Source organism: Poeciliopsis prolifica, unplaced genomic scaffold, assembly GCF_027474105.1.
Source record: "Poeciliopsis prolifica strain line A6 unplaced genomic scaffold, Auburn_PproV2 SCAFFOLD003, whole genome shotgun sequence".
NCBI lineage: Eukaryota > Metazoa > Chordata > Actinopteri > Cyprinodontiformes > Poeciliidae > Poeciliopsis > Poeciliopsis prolifica.
The window spans coordinates 18,602,125-18,618,813 of NW_026562378.1; the positions used below are offsets into that span (position 1 = coordinate 18,602,125).

The 16,689-nt window shown below is 38.6% G+C and overlaps 2 protein-coding genes across 8 annotated transcripts in view; one reads left to right on the plus strand and one right to left on the minus strand.

The window, feature by feature from the left end:
* arhgap9 (Rho GTPase activating protein 9) overlaps positions 1-3,604 on the plus strand; it is a 96,181-nt gene extending 92,577 nt beyond the window's left edge. For all 7 annotated transcript variants that reach the window (XM_055027558.1, XM_055027564.1, XM_055027561.1 and 4 more), the window contains one exon: positions 1,672-3,604. In XM_055027558.1, the coding sequence (XP_054883533.1) occupies positions 1,672-1,858 (187 nt within the window). In that variant the 3' untranslated portion in view covers positions 1,859-3,604. The remainder of the gene's footprint in view (positions 1-1,671) is intronic.
* A 2,195-nt stretch (positions 3,605-5,799) lies between these two features.
* Positions 5,800-16,689, minus strand: part of LOC129358481 (zinc finger E-box-binding homeobox 1-like) — a 36,204-nt gene continuing 25,314 nt past the window's right edge. Inside the window, exons 3-8 of the mRNA XM_055027567.1 lie at positions 14,671-14,880; positions 11,550-11,743; positions 11,272-11,383; positions 9,551-11,034; positions 9,241-9,424; positions 5,800-7,888 (exon numbers count right to left, since the gene is read on the minus strand). Of these exons, the coding sequence (XP_054883542.1) occupies positions 7,275-7,888; positions 9,241-9,424; positions 9,551-11,034; positions 11,272-11,383; positions 11,550-11,743; positions 14,671-14,880 (2,798 nt within the window). The 3' untranslated portion in view covers positions 5,800-7,274. The remainder of the gene's footprint in view (positions 7,889-9,240; positions 9,425-9,550; positions 11,035-11,271; positions 11,384-11,549; positions 11,744-14,670; positions 14,881-16,689) is intronic.

A 16,689-nucleotide genomic window follows, 5' to 3' on the forward strand; every position in this document is an offset into this window, starting at 1 on the left:
GGCATACCAACACCACCGCCGCCACCACTGGAACCTCGCTCTCTTTTCTCTCTCTTCACCCTCTTCCTCGCTCATGTCTTTTTTTTCCTCTTCCCTATGCTCTCCATTTTTTTTCCTCGTCTCTTTTTAATGTGGAAGTTTTGAGCAATTGCTGGCTTCTTCTGTGGCTTGGTGGGAATGGCATTTTTAGAAGAATGCCTCATGCTGTGGTTTTAACCCATTCCTCAGTCCCCTGCTAGTACCACACAGTCAAACACACTAACGTAGGTGTTTTAAGAACACATCTAAAGTGCAAAAGTCATTACTTTGCAACCCTCAGAGCCATCTTAACTTGGTAGCATTTGATTAGCAGAATAAAAATAGAAATAGATGTGAACCGGCTTGGAATATTGTTTGAGTTCCAGATTTTTGGACATTAGCCCTGTTTCTATGTAGGGCTAATGAGAAGCTCGTCTGTCCTTTCAGCTCATCTTCGTCAAAGGACAGAAATGAGAATCCAATTTTATGGGACTTCTTTCGAGAGTAGCTCAGATATTTGACTCAAAGCCTCAAATGTCAGCTTCATGGTGGCCCTCTTTGAAATGTCAGGGATCAGCAAAACAAGAAAAGTCCAGTTGGAAGACAGATACTTTCAAGCCTGTGGAATGATCAGAATTTCAGGATTCATTGCTCATAAAACTTGGTCTGTGTCGCAGTTACAGACAGGCAGGACGTGACTAAACTAAGTAGTTACAGAGAACATGTTGGACCAATTTTTATTAAACTGGTTGATAGTTTTTAATTTCTTACTCCACCATAATGTCCTGACCGTCTCTTCTGCTCCATGTTATTGTGTCTCTTCTGGCTTGAATGTTTAAATCATTTTCTTCTTGCTTTAACATCTCGCTGATTTTCATTTGTTTGGATTGGAAGCAGAAAGTACGAGTTGAATAAGTGGAAATAGTAAATAAGCAATTCAGAAATAATTAAATCAAATGTCATCAGTGACGAGAGAATTAGATCAGAAGTTAAGGAGATAGAAAGTAAAAAGTAAAGCATGTAATAAAAAAAGAACTATATGAAATGTGAGTAAGTGGTAAGTGACAGGTAGTTAGTTTGTCAGGTAAAGCCCCAAAAATGGAGAACAAAATGAGACACATGGAGAACAAGGAATAAATAGAAAATTAGCAGGTTACAAAAGGTAATATTTGCTAAAGAGATGTTTCAGAACTAAATGTAAATTAAGTAATAACTAAGCTGCAAGTGTTATAAATGACTCTAGAGTAGCCCAGATTTGAAGGTATAAAATACTGGGTGCTGTAGATAATCTGGAAAGCATGTCTTTAAACTATTCTTCCTCTTGTGTTTAGTTGTGTTTTCTTGTCCAATTGATGAATCGTTCTGGATTTGGTCAATAAAGAAAACACTTCCATCTGAAAATGTATTTTACTGAAACAACTTTCTGACAGTCAAGGTCCAATACGCTTTAAAGAAAGTTTAAATGTTGTGGATAAATTAAACTTGAGGCTTTATTTTAGATTGAGTCAAAGTGATTAATTGTCTCAGACTGCCTCTTCACATGGAGGACCAATTTTACATTCTTCTTCTAGAATAATTTCCACCATTTTCCTTTTACGTTTATTGCTAAAGGTGGTGCTTATGCTGCATTTTTAACTTTTATATTTTCTGCAGAGTGCTGGAACGGTCCAACACCAACAGAATGACCACCCAGAACATCGGCATTGTGTTCGGGCCGACCCTGATGCGTCCAGAGTGTGATAATGGCAACATGGCGGTGAACATGATTTACCAGAACCAGGCAGTGGAACTAATCCTGAGCGAGTTTGACCACATCTTCGGAACAAGAGGCCTCTCTTGATCTTTCAGGCCAGGAGGTGGCGGCAGCTCCCCCCCCCCCCCCAACGGACTCGTTCCCCAGCCCCTTAAATCAGACTGAAGCAGAAGCATTGCAGCAATGGCCTCTAGACTCATATGGTGTAAAATGGATTTCACATCAAAAGATAATTGTGGGGTACAAAGAACCAGGACAGAAAGCTGCTAATCATGACATCTGGCCTCCATAAAAAGCCATGTTAAAACAATAATAGTAAAACAAGCCAATTTTAGCTGCAATGCTTGTGCCTTTGAGCGCAGATGTGGAGCCCAGCCCCAGGGCAGCGCAGTGTTGGAACCGACGCCTCCTAGTCGCTTCTAGTTGATGTTTCAGACTCGATTGGGGCAAACAAAAAAAAACCCGTAAAACTGATAAATCTCCTCCATCCAGAAAATCATCAAGCAACATAAGGAGGGCCGTGTCTTAATGTTGCTCTGAAACAGAACTTAGCAGAACCATCTCACTGTGAAAAGCACCGGTTTGTCTTGCAGAACGGACAGACAAGACCCCACCCACAGCACTGGCGTGGAATTACTGCGTACTGGAAAAAAGTGCATTTCCATGAAGATTAATCTGTGTATTGCTTAGAAGGAGAATTTGGAATAGTTTTGAAAGTGTAATTTTCAGTGAATGGATGAATGTGCCAATTGGGCCATAAATGTTCCTTTTTAGTATTTTTAGTGTCAACCTTCAGAGCTTTTCTTGTACAAATATAAATCTATTTTATTAGTACATACTCCTTGTTTTAAGTTAAATGTAAATAGCTGCATTTCTGCCTATCCCTTAGAAACACTTTATATATAGTGTGTAACCTGAACTTTCTGAACTAGTTGAATACAAACTAATAAGAATGAGAGGTTTTTGTTCATGTTTCTCCGTCCTAATTATAAGCTCTCTTCCTATAAAAACAAGAGAAAATTTTATGTGTTGTCTGAGATTCGCCTGTGATATCCATGAAAGGTTGTTTGTTGCAAGTGGCGAGTTTGCGTGCAGAGATAGCAGAGGCGTGTGGAGGTATGCGGGCCTTGGAGACTCGGCAGGCAGAGTTGTCCCCTGTGATTGGTGCGAATGCTGCTTTTAATAACAGAACAAAAGGGGAACTGGAAATGCATATGTTTTAAAAATGTGGATTTTCCCCCTCAAACCCTCTCGCTCTGTGGCTTGGGTAATTTTATATTGACTGTGGGTTTGGCAGAAGACAAAAAAGAGCCGAAAGGAGGCACTGCAGGGGAGGGAGTGGGTTAAGTTTTTATTAAAAGTGTTTCTTCATTTGTGTGTTTGTATCATTTGAAGTCTGGTGAGTTGATTGAAAGAGCCTAAAACTGTGTTTGACTGATGAGGAGTTGTCGTAGCTTCATGCCTGTTAACTCCCAAGGATGTCCTTAAATTTGATTGGCTTAAATACTTTCATCTTAAACAGACAAACCACTGTTGTTCATTTTATCCATATGATGTGTGCACGGTTTATATCAGAGTTTATGTGCACGCCCTTCAATCAGGTTTTTTTTTTTTTTGTTCATAAATTTTGACAGCATTGCACCAGAGGCTCCTTATATTATATTAGAGGTTTGCATTCAGTTTATTGTGTAGGAGAAATGTGCCCGCCTTACAACACTGATGTATTCAATGTTTCATGGATGATTTCTGCTGTATGTTTTGTTCTTGTTCCAAACTGTCAGACAGGGGACTCCTTTCTGTTAATAAAGCGTTTGTGGTTAAACAGCTGCAAAATGAGCTCTGTCATGTTTTTTATTTAACTTTCGAATGAAATAAGTTACTAATCACCCACTAAAAATACACCAAACAAAACAGTATATTCAAAACAGTCCTTTTGAATATACTGTTTCTTTCTGATAAACACTTTATTTGGTAAAATTTAATTTTTATAACATTATCCCTGAAATTCATACCTCTAAACTTATGCAACACCTAGATAGGTCTTGTGGATCAATGCATGCGAATAAAGCAGCAGCCGCTTTGCGGACATCTGGAGAAATTTGCTTACTACCCATTTTAGACAGTTGTTTAAACCCTTCATTTTTGCATCTGTTGGCAGTTAATGTGATTTTTGTATCACTAAAACAAAATGTTTTTTGGTCTGGAATATTTAGAAAAGTTGTGGAAAGGGGTGAATCGGAGGGCTGTGAAATGTTTACATATGTTACATGTTTTTTTAACTGAATGTCTCTCCAAACTAATTTAATTTTTACTAAATCTGAATGAAAACCTAGTGCTCACTGGCTTGTAGTAGATTAAAATGATCTTAACAGAATTTAACTGCAATTGAGATGGATTGATGTCTTTATTCTTATCTTCATGCCTTTTAAAGACTCATACTGGTAAATTAAGCATAAATTAAATGTCAGGAAGGGCTTGCCAAACTCCACTGATCTTCACCTGTGCTTCACAGATGTTGCTGGGAAAGGAAACTTAAACTTGTGCTCATTCAGACTGCATGTTGCTCACAACTGGTATTTTTCCACCAGAAAAGTGCAGCAATTGAAAAGATTGCACTTGTACAGTTCACTAAAATCTGGTGATGCATGAAGTAAATGCATCTGATCCACGTCACCCATTGCAGCAAGATGATGTTTCGGTTTTTCTCCTTTAACCTGTCATTAACCTAAGACTCAGCATATCAAATATCAAAAGATACCACACACAGGTTTACAAGAGGAATTTAGTCACCATTGCTGAATCATAATGCAAATAGACAGAGCCACAAAAAACAATGTAAGTATGAACTCCCTGGTGATCGCTGATGGTTTACTGCTTTCTGTGATGGGAAACTGGCTGGGCTGAGATCAGAGCTCAGCCTCAGCCTGTCTCATGCAAATGTCAGCGCTTGTTTTGAAAACTGAAAAAGCATTTGATTTTATTGGTGTTTTGAGGACTATTTCATAGATTGTTCAGATTATTCAGTGACGTAACTTTAAAAATGAACAAAATTTATGTCAACTTTGCCTTTTCAGGGGAAAATATATTTCAAAGGTATGAAACCTACTGTGTTAGAATATAAATAAATCATAATTAGCATTTCTATCACTTTTGAAATCAGATAATTAATGTTATAACTTTTTGACCACAAAACAACTCTTGAGGAAATGAGTACCATATAGGAATGTGAAGTGTCATCTGGACAATGTCTTATGGATTTTGATTGTGCTTTATATAGTAACTGTTTTCTTTATTAAAAAGCTTTCTTTTTAGCCTGGACATATTTCATGGATGTGAAATAGCTTATTGGCAACCCAGAAAAGTCATACTATTATCACTATTGCTTCAGATGACGGAAACGGGCAAAGACCAGACCACAGAGGTCATTTATCTGGTGAAGATAAAGTAAAAAAGTATTTCTTTTTCTGCAGTTTGTACTTTCTGTGTCCATCAGTACAAAAACATTTGCTGTTGTCAAAAGATTAATGCAAATTCAGTAGACAATTATCAATAAGCATCACTGTAACAGTGCCCTGTCTGAAATTACAGTTTCTGCTGTCATGAGCAGTCACAAATCACTGCCAGGCTGAAGACACCTAAGAGTGTCTTTAAATCACTTCTCAGGGTGTCGGTGTGTTAACTCTATGGTGTTTCCTCTCAGACAATCCTCCTGACTTCCTCTACCTCACAGGACAAATCACCTTATAAATATTCATTTTATCAAATTTAATTTAAGCTGCAGACTTTGATTTTGAGCTGCATTATTTGTTGCTTTTATTTTATTTTTTTACAGTTCCCTCAATTTCCGACAATGGCTCATCTCCTGAATAGAGTTTAAAGGGTCAAAAGTTGTAAAAATTTAATTTATGCTTTTAAGATCTTCTCCCTCTATAATAGCTGGATCTGAAATCACAAATCAGGACAAATTGTGCAAAAACTGTCATTTTTTAATTAGAAAAATAAATGAAATACAAGAATTTCAAGACAAATTCTGTATATTTCTGTTACAAAAATGGAAATATATATACATATAAAAAGTTTATAAAAAACTTGCATGAATGTGAAAAAAAAACTTTTAAAAAGAAACCCATAGAAAGGTGTGCAGCAACTGAGTGAATGTGAAACTTGTATTTGCCTGTTCTTTTGCTACAGGTGAGGAACTATGCAAGAATAGCATAACAGTTGGTGTGTCACATATGCATGTCTTTGGCGTACACACACACACACACACATATTAACGAGAAGTATCTTTGGCACGCAGTATGCATGAGCGCTGCAAGCTTAGTCACACCTCATGCACCACTGTCTGCAAAGTCTCATCGTACGAAAGCTTTTTCGGATTACTCACAGTTGTCTGAGTACATCTGAGGCACTTTTCACGTTGACTATACCGCAGTCAGAAAGAGGAAGTTTAAAACTGATCTATGCAGCCGGAATCTTGACCCTCTTGTCACACCTCGTCAAAAAAGCTTAAGTGTTTGACAAGTTAATGTTTTTTTACTGCAAAAATAGGCTGCCGCGCATGCAAATTATTACAAGAAAATGCAGATGTCTTTGGACCTGATGAATTTGTGATTATCAAACAAACGGTGAAACATTCCAAAAGGTATCTGATGCCTGAAGGGGAAAAACCCCCGGACACTATGTTTATCTTTTGCCCCCGTTAACATCTTATGCAAAGATGCAGAAATGACTGTCTTCTCAGTAATGCTTAAAAAGGTGCAGGCCACTGCTTTTTGTTTGAAGCATGAATAAACAGCTACTTTCCAGTTGTTCCTCTTTATGCTGCATGTTTATAACATTTAACAGATGACTGACTGAGGCCACGGAGAACCGTCGTTCACCTGGCAATAAGTTATGGGTTTTTTTTGGGATTTCACAGCAAACAACGTCGTCAGCTCCAGTACATATAATCGCACGATTTGATTGAAGCAAATGCTATATGTCACAACAAAAATGTGGGCTCTCACATAAAATAGCAGAAGATAGAAAATGTTTTGTGCACATATTAAGAGCAGAAATGATTTTTTCAAGCTTTGGTCAGACATTAAATGAACACCAACATAAATGTTAAAGACAGAAAACTTTTGTTTTAAGGTTAAAAACAAGTATGTACGAGTACTATTTAATGTGCAATAAGGAGCAGCAAGCATTGAAGATTTATGTAATGCCACATCCGAATATGTGACGTAACTTTAGTTCAGTTAACCCATTTAGGTTAAAAAAACCCCCAACCAAACAAAAAAACACAATTGGAATAACACTGTAAGTAACTGAAGTCTATTGAACATGATAAAATACTGTCATTTGCATTGACACAAATATAACTGGCATGGCTTCATCCATTTAAGGCCACAAAATCATTGGTGTTTTGTGCATTCTGTCATACAAAAACAAGAAAAACACTCTGTTGCATATGTAGAAATATATAAAATTAAAAGTCTTAAAGCTTGTTAAGATCATGTTAAATTAATATTCTAGGTAATTCTGTTAAATCCATGTTCATTTCACATTTATCCAAGCCTCCAATCTGGTCCTCGGTGTCTCTGTCCCACATTTGGTTCTCTGTGTTGTTCATATGATTTCCTGTTTCACAGTTAATAAGCTTATTTTGCAGTTCACTCTCCCCAGTGGGTGACCCTTCATTGGGGCTACTTCCCAGCTCCTCTGCTTCTTCCAACAGACCTTCATGTATTTTTCTAACTCTTTCCTCCTCTTCCTCCCCCTCTTTCAGAGTGTCCGCAGCTCCGTCCAGGCTGGAGTCACTGAGGAAGGAGTGAGCCGTGTGTGGGTCGTCTGCAGACAGAGATTTGTCTTCACCTAGGCTGCCTACCAGACTGCTGCCAGCTCCCGGGGTGAGAGGCATGTCCTCATGATCCTGGTCCAGATCCTGGTCTTTGCTGCAGTACGCGTAGCGGTGGTTCATGTGCTGGGAGTAAGAGCCTGAGTGGGAGAAGCGTTTGCCGCACTTGTCACATTGGTAGGGTTTCTCTCCAGAGTGCAGCCGGCTGTGCTCGATCAGGTGGTGCTTGTGCTTGAAGGCCTTGTTGCAGATCTTACACTCATGAGGACGTTTGCCTGAAACAACACAAAGAAGTTGCTTCTGTTCAAAAAAGAAAAATGGATGCATTAGCTTTTTCTAAACAGATAAAGGGCTGAACCTTTAGTTTTTTGAAAGCATTAAGTAGTTTTTAGTGAAAAACACTTTCTGAAGCAATTTGTGAAATCTTTGCTGATACTGGTGTAACATCAAACTATCGACTCTATGCCAGTCTGGCTGTTATATAAAGCATAAACACATACTTAAGATTTCTACCCACTTGTGGTTTCATGCATGGGTTATGAGCTGGCTTATGATGCTTACAACTGTTTAGAAATTAATTAAATATATTTTGGACTTTAGAAGTAAAACCATCTGCAAACAATGCTGCCTTTTCTTTTTTGGTATTGTTTCATTAAACTAAACAGCTGTTTGATGAAGCTGCAGAGCAAAGTTCAGAAAATGTAAAACAGTTATTTCTGCAATTTTAAATAAGTATTGTAATAATCCAAAGCAGATATGGAATTTCATCTACAATCTCATAAAAAACAAACTATACCCTAAAACTACATTTTTACTTGTGATAACTTTCGATGTAGACTTTCAACCATGCTGTTGGAGATTGGGCAGAAGCTTTAAACTTTATCTCAGGGGAATTCATAATCAACTCAATGATCGTTGATCATGAATTCATGCAGGATTGTGCAACAAGCCCAAATCATCACCCATCCACCACTATGTTTAATAGTTGATACAGAGAGTTTGTGGTTTTTGCTTAACATGTCTACTTAGGCCTCGTTTTCACTGAGCGGTACAACATGGATGGGTGCGGTTCGGTACAAATTTTTGTGTTTTTAAAAGTGGCCCATATAATCATACCGGTGGGGGTTTTTTTGGAAGGAATTAGGTCTCATCTGTTCAAAAGACATTTTTTAATATTTCTTACGATAAAATTAGATGCAAATTTGGATGTCTGATTTATACAGTCATATATATTTTTGAAGATTCCAAAATTCCTTCTGCAAACGAGATACTTTTTCATTCTTTTTTTGGTAATTGTACTTCTATTAACTTTAACATCTAACATATTAATTGAGGTTAAAATAGAGCTACAGTTTTTTTTTCCAGTTTCTCTGAACATGACACGATTTGAGATAAAATTTTGAGCCATGATTCTCCACACCAGCAAAGTGCCAATCTCCTGCTTTTAAAGAGTTGAACACACTTAATGATGATCAAGTTCATTAAATAACATCTGTCAGCTGTTTTTCAGCTGACAGATCCAGTGGAAGAAGGAAAGGGATACATAGTTTTTCTAATGACTTGAACGATAAGTCATTGGAGTTTTCTTTTCACTGGTGACTTTGCAAATGCAGTTTGTGCTACAGACCTGTGTGCTCGTATTTATGTCGGAGAAGAGAACTGCTCTTCTGGAAGGTTTTTTCACAGATGTCACAAGCATAAAGTCCTTCTTCTGTTTTCTTTAGCCTCTTCCTGCCTGGTCCTCCATCTCCCTCAAACCCCTCATCGGTTAAAGAGAGGTAGTCCAGAGAACTACGGTTTAACACCTCACCCTGGAAAAATAACAATTATACATCATGGCAATGTTATTCATACATATGCTTTTTGGTTTGGAATAAAATACTATGTGCATTTTGTGCTTATTTTTCACATTTCAGTGAAAAGAAAGACATTCTCACCATAAAACTTTGCCTCTCCTGGTAGATCTTTTTCAGCACAGCTTCTGCATTGGCCTCCATCATGTAAGCCATAGGAGAGAGAAACCTAGGACTGCTAGTTGCCTGACTGTACGGAGTTGGTATCATACTCTCGTGAAGTGGAAGACCTACTCCAGTTTGGCTGAATATGTTAAACCCATTGAATACTGAGCCTGGAAATACTGGAGCACCAGTGCTGCTGATGATGGGGTACTGCTGAAGGGGCATATGTGAAGTTGCACTTGGTCTGCTTAGTTGGGTCCTAAGCTCTCTCCGTTCTCCTCTCCCTGAGATCCCATTAAGGGTTTTATTTCTTCCCTTTTGCTCTGACAGCTGCTTCGGTAGAGAGAGGTCCAGAGGTTCATTTTGTGTGGACCATGGACTGCTAGTTTCTTTTTGAGGAGACAAGGTTTCAGGTGGACCGCTAGTGACATCAATGCAGACAGGGGAACTGAAGCCTGAAGAGGGAACTCTTTTCCTGCCTCTGGGGGATGACATCCCTGGGGACTGATGGCTTGGACTGCCTTTATCCTGGCTGGACAGGTACATGCGAGAAGACAGTGCATCATGGCGGGGAGGAGGAGACGGCATTGCCACTAAAAGCTGCTGTGGGACAGATTGGCAGCTTGGCTTCTGTGAAGGGGACTTGTTTCCGGAGAATCCATTAGTTACTTCACTTTGTTTGGTGTTTTCTGCATGGAGAGCTGATCTGGGGAAGAATAAAGGCGGCGAGGAGAGGTCTTTCCTTCGAAAACTGTCAGTAGCTTCCATTGCTTCTCTGTTCATCTTACAGAGGTTGTGTTCATGCTGTAGAAGAACGGCCATGTTTGAGAAGGGCTGCAAGCACCAACGACACGTCACCCCAAATGCACTTCTCTCTGGTTCACCTGATCTCACTTCTCTTCTCCTGTCGGGTGATATCTTCCTCTCAAGGCCTCTTCCATTATGGACCACCCTCCTCTCCTCTACCTCTTCCTTGTCTTGCTCTATCTTCACATCTCTGTGAAGCATGTCCTGCAGCATTTGGTCAAACTTGGTGCCAGAGTGAAGATAAGGCAACAGGGATGTCCCTTTAATGATTCCACTCCTCAGAGACAGCTCCGGTGAACGATCCCACAGTCTAACTGGGTCAGTCGTGCCAGGGAAGGTCTGATGGAAATCCTGCATGGATTGCTGGTGAGAATCTGTTGGTAAATGACCCAAGGACCTGATACTATCCTGATTTTGTAAAGCCAACAGCGAGCTGTGGTCATTACTGGATCTGCCCCCACCAGCAGAGGGAGATGCTGGAAGTGAGTTGTGGTAGGCACTTTGACTGTGTCCGTTAAACGCTACGCTGCCACTCCCCAAGTTTCCCCCGACATGCCCTCCCCCACCGAGGCACTTTTTGCTGCTTAAATGAGAGCTGTAGGAGCCAGAGTGGGAGAAACGCTTCTTGCAGTTGGAGCACTCATAAGGCTTCTCACCTAAACACAGAGATGCCAAAGAGTGAGTTGAAAATACCTTCAGAGTGGGCTATAATTTTTTTTCCATAATTATCTTGTCCTGCCGTGAATCACGTAAAGCTCATTCCTATTACACATCCATTTGGTTATAATTTTATACCATATAATTCTGACAGTAAGTAACGGTTAGCAGTTCAGTGGAAACAATGGTGAAGTGAAAAGTGAGAGGATATGTTTTGATCTTATTTTGTATCTCACCACTGTGGATGCGAAGATGCTCTTTGAGGTGGTGTTTGTACTTGAATGCTTTCCCACACTCCATACATTTGAACTTCCTCGTCTCCATGCTTTGGTCCAAACCGATGGCACTCTAGGATGACAGGAACATGTGATCAGTTTTAGACTATGAAAGGATTTATAAAATATAAACAAAATGCAGAAAAATTATGGCAATCTGCAGAAACTGTGAGATGCTTCACTGGTGTTCAAGACTTTCAGATTATTTGTGTGCTGGTGTGCGTGTGTGTGTGTATCACCTTGTCCTGGATTTGGTTATGAAGTGCTAGGTGCCGCTCCATCTGCGACCTAAGGGTGGCAGTGTATCCACAGAGCGGACAGACCATGTGGCCCCCCTCCCTCTCCTGGCAGTATTTGACATGGTCTCTCAAAGAGGCTCCTCGCGGATACATCCTGTGGCAGAACGGACAGGCCTGCTGGCTCCGGTCTTCATCTGCAGTCCGAAGAGAGACGGCATTTTAAGCGCACAGATCAACATTTCACATGTGCATTAAACATAACTATCGTTCTTTGGGGGGGTTTATTGCCTTTTCACCAACTGACTTATTTTCTTTTCTTGCTTTGATAACGGCTTTTTTCTCAATATGGGCTAAAAATGAAATATAGGCATTACGCAATATTTCAATTTAATCATTCAAAATCAAGGCACCATAAAGATGTGTATGAAGGATGATATCAAACTGCCAATTTTTAAAAAATATTCTAGGTATCATAAATACTGGCCATTTCAAACAAATCCTAAATGTCTAACAATGATATTCTCCAGGCTACAGTCCTGTGGTCTCGGGGCTCCTCTCTGTTTCCTTTCTTCTCTTCTTTTTGTTTCGCTTTAATGTGCAGTTTTAGCATTATTTCAAGACGCAGAGCTGTTAAAGTTGTGGTTAGATGAGCAGCAGAGAAGCTGTCTTCAGATCCTCACAACTGTCACAGATTTTAGATACAATTCCTTGCGAAAGTATTAGTCCCCATTTAATCTGTCCAAAGCCATACATTTTTATGTATTTCATTGGGATTTTATATAGTGAATCCAGATAAAGTGGTGCATAATTGTGAAGTGGAGGTAAAAGTTATGTGTATCTACATGATTTTTATTTATTTAAAAGGAATAAACAATGTTACAAATATTGCTTCTCTGAATAAATATTACGTCCTACTGCTGCAAAGCTTAACACCTCAACTAGTATGTCTCTTCTGGCTTTGCCCAGGATGAGACTATTTCTGATCGTTCTTCTCAGTAAAATAGCTCCTCTTCTCGAATGCATGGAGATTCCAAAGAATAGTAATTTTCAAGTCGTGCCACAAATTCTGAGGTGTTTTGACTTCGACTCGACCAATATGCTTTGATCCAAACCATTTTATTGCAGCACTGGCTGTATGTTTGTCTGACTCAGAGATGAACCTCCATCCCAGTATGAAGCCTTTTGTGGCCTTTAACAAGTTTTCTTTATTTAGATTTGTAATTACCTCCACCTGTCCCCCCTTCAACCATGAACAGAGTGATTCTGCCATCACCACAATTCATTAAGGAGGTGCATTCAAAGTGGTGTGCAGACTTAGTTTTCTGCAACTGGGTTTTATTTGCATGTAAATTCAAAAACCTCCAGCTGTTGTCTTATCTGACCAGAGCATTTCTTCTGTATGTTTGCTCTGACTAATACATGACTTTCCTCAAACTTTAAGAATTCTACAAATGCGCAACTTTTCAGATTTTTGCGTCAAAAAAAATCAACACATTATTTTTCATATAACAATCAATGATAAAATACACTGAAATTTGTTGTTGTGAAGTGACAAAGTGTAAAAAGCAGTAAGGCTGTAAATATTTCACTGTGACTAACATTTACTCCTCTGGACCAACATTAATATGTTCTGTTTTTAATGATGAGTTTGCACTGAGCTAACATATGACAAAAGATATCAAATTAAAGACAGATTGCTCATAGCTCTGCTAATCATCTGGCCAGTGAGAAACTTGTGGTTTTAAGTTTTAGTTCACCAATAAGTGGGGGCTTTACTCACAGCAACCACCTATTTCAGCTGAGCTTTTCAGTAGTACTTCTCAGCCACAAAACCAGCATGATGGGGCCGGCACCCAACTCAGTGTGACTAATAAGTTAAAGAATGTTTGTGGTTGAAACAGTTAAGAATTGCTTAAGAAAATAATAATCAATTATCATTAATAATTATCTTAGAGTAATCAATTTATCTGTTAAATAAATTTATGTCAGATAACATTTTCTGATACAGATATACAATCTAACTCCATTTTGCTAAAGGCATAAAAAGTCACAGTGAAGCTGAAGTGAGGTAAAGAAACACACAATTAACTCAATATTTTAGAAATAAGGAAAATATTACAAAGATAAATTAATGAACTTTAAACACACCAAAACAGTTTTTTCTAAGCATCAACTTCTGGAGAGAATGAATCCAGCTGAAAATCTGTGTAACTCACTTAAATACAACAGTTTTATTGAGTAGTGCAGTTGTGCTGCAATATAGCATAGAATAATTGTATATAATTATATTCTCTGAATATATGAATATTTCTTCATGATGCCATAAAACCAACAGTATTAATTCCAACCATATTGTCAGTCCTTGGGGTTTGCAAACACAACCAATTAAGAGTTATAACCACAAGTCACGATTATTACATTATTGTTTTCCAGAGTTAATGATAAACAATATGATAATTAATCATCTTCAAATCCTGTGTGGATTAGATAAAAATACATAACAAATTCAAACTTGTGAACCAAATTATTGTCTTTAAAATTCACTAGCGTTTTAGTAAAAAGAACATCATTAAACATCTGAAATTGAATGACATCCTTGACCCCAAGCACAGTAATCTGGATTTAAATTTCACTTCTCAGCACCAGGTGTTGTTTTTAACTCAAATCCTCAAGTGATTAAACACAATTTGCTTTTGCATGTTATGTTTTGTGTTCAGAGCACAGCTTGTAAATCAAAAAGAAATATTTCCGTAAGTAGCATGGTACGACACAATACCAAATATAAGTGTGACGTGCTTCATATAGAATTAAGAGAAAAGATAGTGGCTAAATTAAGTAATGGCTTCCATTTGAATGAGTCAATTTTGCAAGTACCTGATAAGTTCCTTAGTAAATGAGAAGCAATAAAGAAGGCAATATGTAAAAAAAAAAAAAACACTCATTTGGTTTTCCGTTTTCTCAGAATTGCATTAGCATTTACGATCAGATAGTTGCATTATCACAACAGTTTTCTTTTTATATATTTTTTTCTTTTTTAGAAAACATTTTTAAAAGAAACCACTGACATCTACTATAACAAATGTTTAATGTAGCATCGCCGCAGCTTTCTCTGTCAGCGTACCTGCTCCTTCAGGTGAGCAGTGCTGAGCTCCTGGCGACCAGATGGCAGGCGGGAGATCATCGTGCCTGCTGCTCGGAGGGTAAACACCCGACATGCCATTATGGTTCAGGTGGTCCAACACACCGGCTGAGGTTGAGGCCTTCCTCAGCTGAGCCACAAATTCATAATGGGCCAGATCCTCAAAAGCATTCTGGGCGTCTGAGTTCTTACCTGTCAGAAAAAGGAACAACTTTGCTAAATGCAACTGTTTTGCTGAAAGTCGGTCTATTGGTCTTGGTATTTTTGGAATGTAAGTTCTTAATGAAAGGGTTTTAAAAGTATTTTACAACAAAATTTAAATTGCGGGGTGGTTTTATAGTTCCCCTGTGCCAATACTTTGCAGAAACACTTTTACTGCATTTACAGTTGCAAGGCTATCGGACATCGAAACACATCGAAAGACTGAATTTTTAAGTTGGAAATTGGCAATTAAGTATTTTCACAAATTCTCAAATGGATATAGATCCAGACTTTAATTGTTGTTCTGGTTGTTTGTTCTCCTGCTGGACCGTGAACCTCTGCCTCATCTTATGCAGCTTCTCACCTGTTTTCTTCCAGAATTGTGTTGCATTTCCTATGATGTCTGACCAGCTTCCCTGTAACTACTAAAGAAAATTATCCCCACAGATTTCCTTTGTCCCCCGATTGGGTTGTTTAAACCTTTAAACATTACTCGGTACGGCTTCCTTTTAAAAATTCTTTATTCTTGTTGCTCTTTCATAAAGACCAGATTTGGGAACTCGTTCTGCTGTATTCTTTACGTTGCTCTTTGTTCACCAATAAACCTCTGAGGCTTTTACAGAACTGGACTATTTCTACTAATTAGCTTATTTTTAAAGAGAGTAATTCTCACTGTATTTTATTTAAGGGTTTCAGAGTAACACTGAATAAGAATGCATAATGTTTTGTTATTTGTAAAAAATGTCAGAAAGCTATGTTTTTACATTAAAGTGACACTATGTGATAATCTGTCACGTAAATGCCATTAAAATTTAAAACTTTCTCGCTGTTTTGTGACAAAAATGGGAGAAACTTCAGGGGTCTGTGAAAACTTTTGCAACACCACTGTACTATTTTCATTTGTGGCTGAACTACAAAGGTTTCTGAAGTCAGCGTTCTTGTTGATTAAGTATGACTGAGCTTTGGGTGCAGTTGTGTTTTCCATTAATTTGTTATACTCTTTAAAGTGTTCGCTCAGTGTTTGCGCGAGTTTCCACGCTTTGTTCATGCATGCATGAGCAAAAGCAATCTTGTGAGTGTGCGTGAGGCTAAATCACAAAAAACGCCACTGTGCAAGCAAATCTATCGGGATTGAATTGTTTACATAAAGATTGACAGATAAAATATTAAAGTCATGAAGCTTGTTGGCCAGATATCAAGTCAGATTTAAAGAATTTCTTCTCACTCGTACCCTTGAGTGCAGTGACAGGCGGGCAGAGAGACAAAGCCACTGATGTTCGTGGAGAAGCAAGGGCGCCTCCTATCATGGCTCAAGCCAATCAACTCTCCCCATGGTGACTTTGAGGAAGATTTTTCAAATGTTTGCAGATGTTGGCATATTTTGAGCCATTTTTATGTGGTGAAGGGAAGAGCCTGTGTGGTTGAGTGTTGTAAAAACTCAGCTTCGCCTTCATCAGGCAGGACTAAATCACACGAGGCGAGGGAGCTAAGTGATTGTTAGTAGGCAAGCCGAGCGAGAGCCTTTGATCTGCGCTAAATAAAAGAGAAAGCCTCACGTTGTGTAGTGCTGATTTCAGTACCATAACGTCACCTCTTTGATGCATGGAAATATGGTGACTTTGTGTGGGATGAGTTCTTTTGTCATGCTTTCAGAAAGAAGCCTTTTCAAAGAGAAAAGTGAAAAAGCAACAACTCGTAGGGAAGGCATGGTTTCAAAAGGAGTTGATATGAAGGTGAGAATGGCCCTTTGTTGCATCAGAAAAACACTAACTTGTTTACACATACAGTAGAGCCATTTTG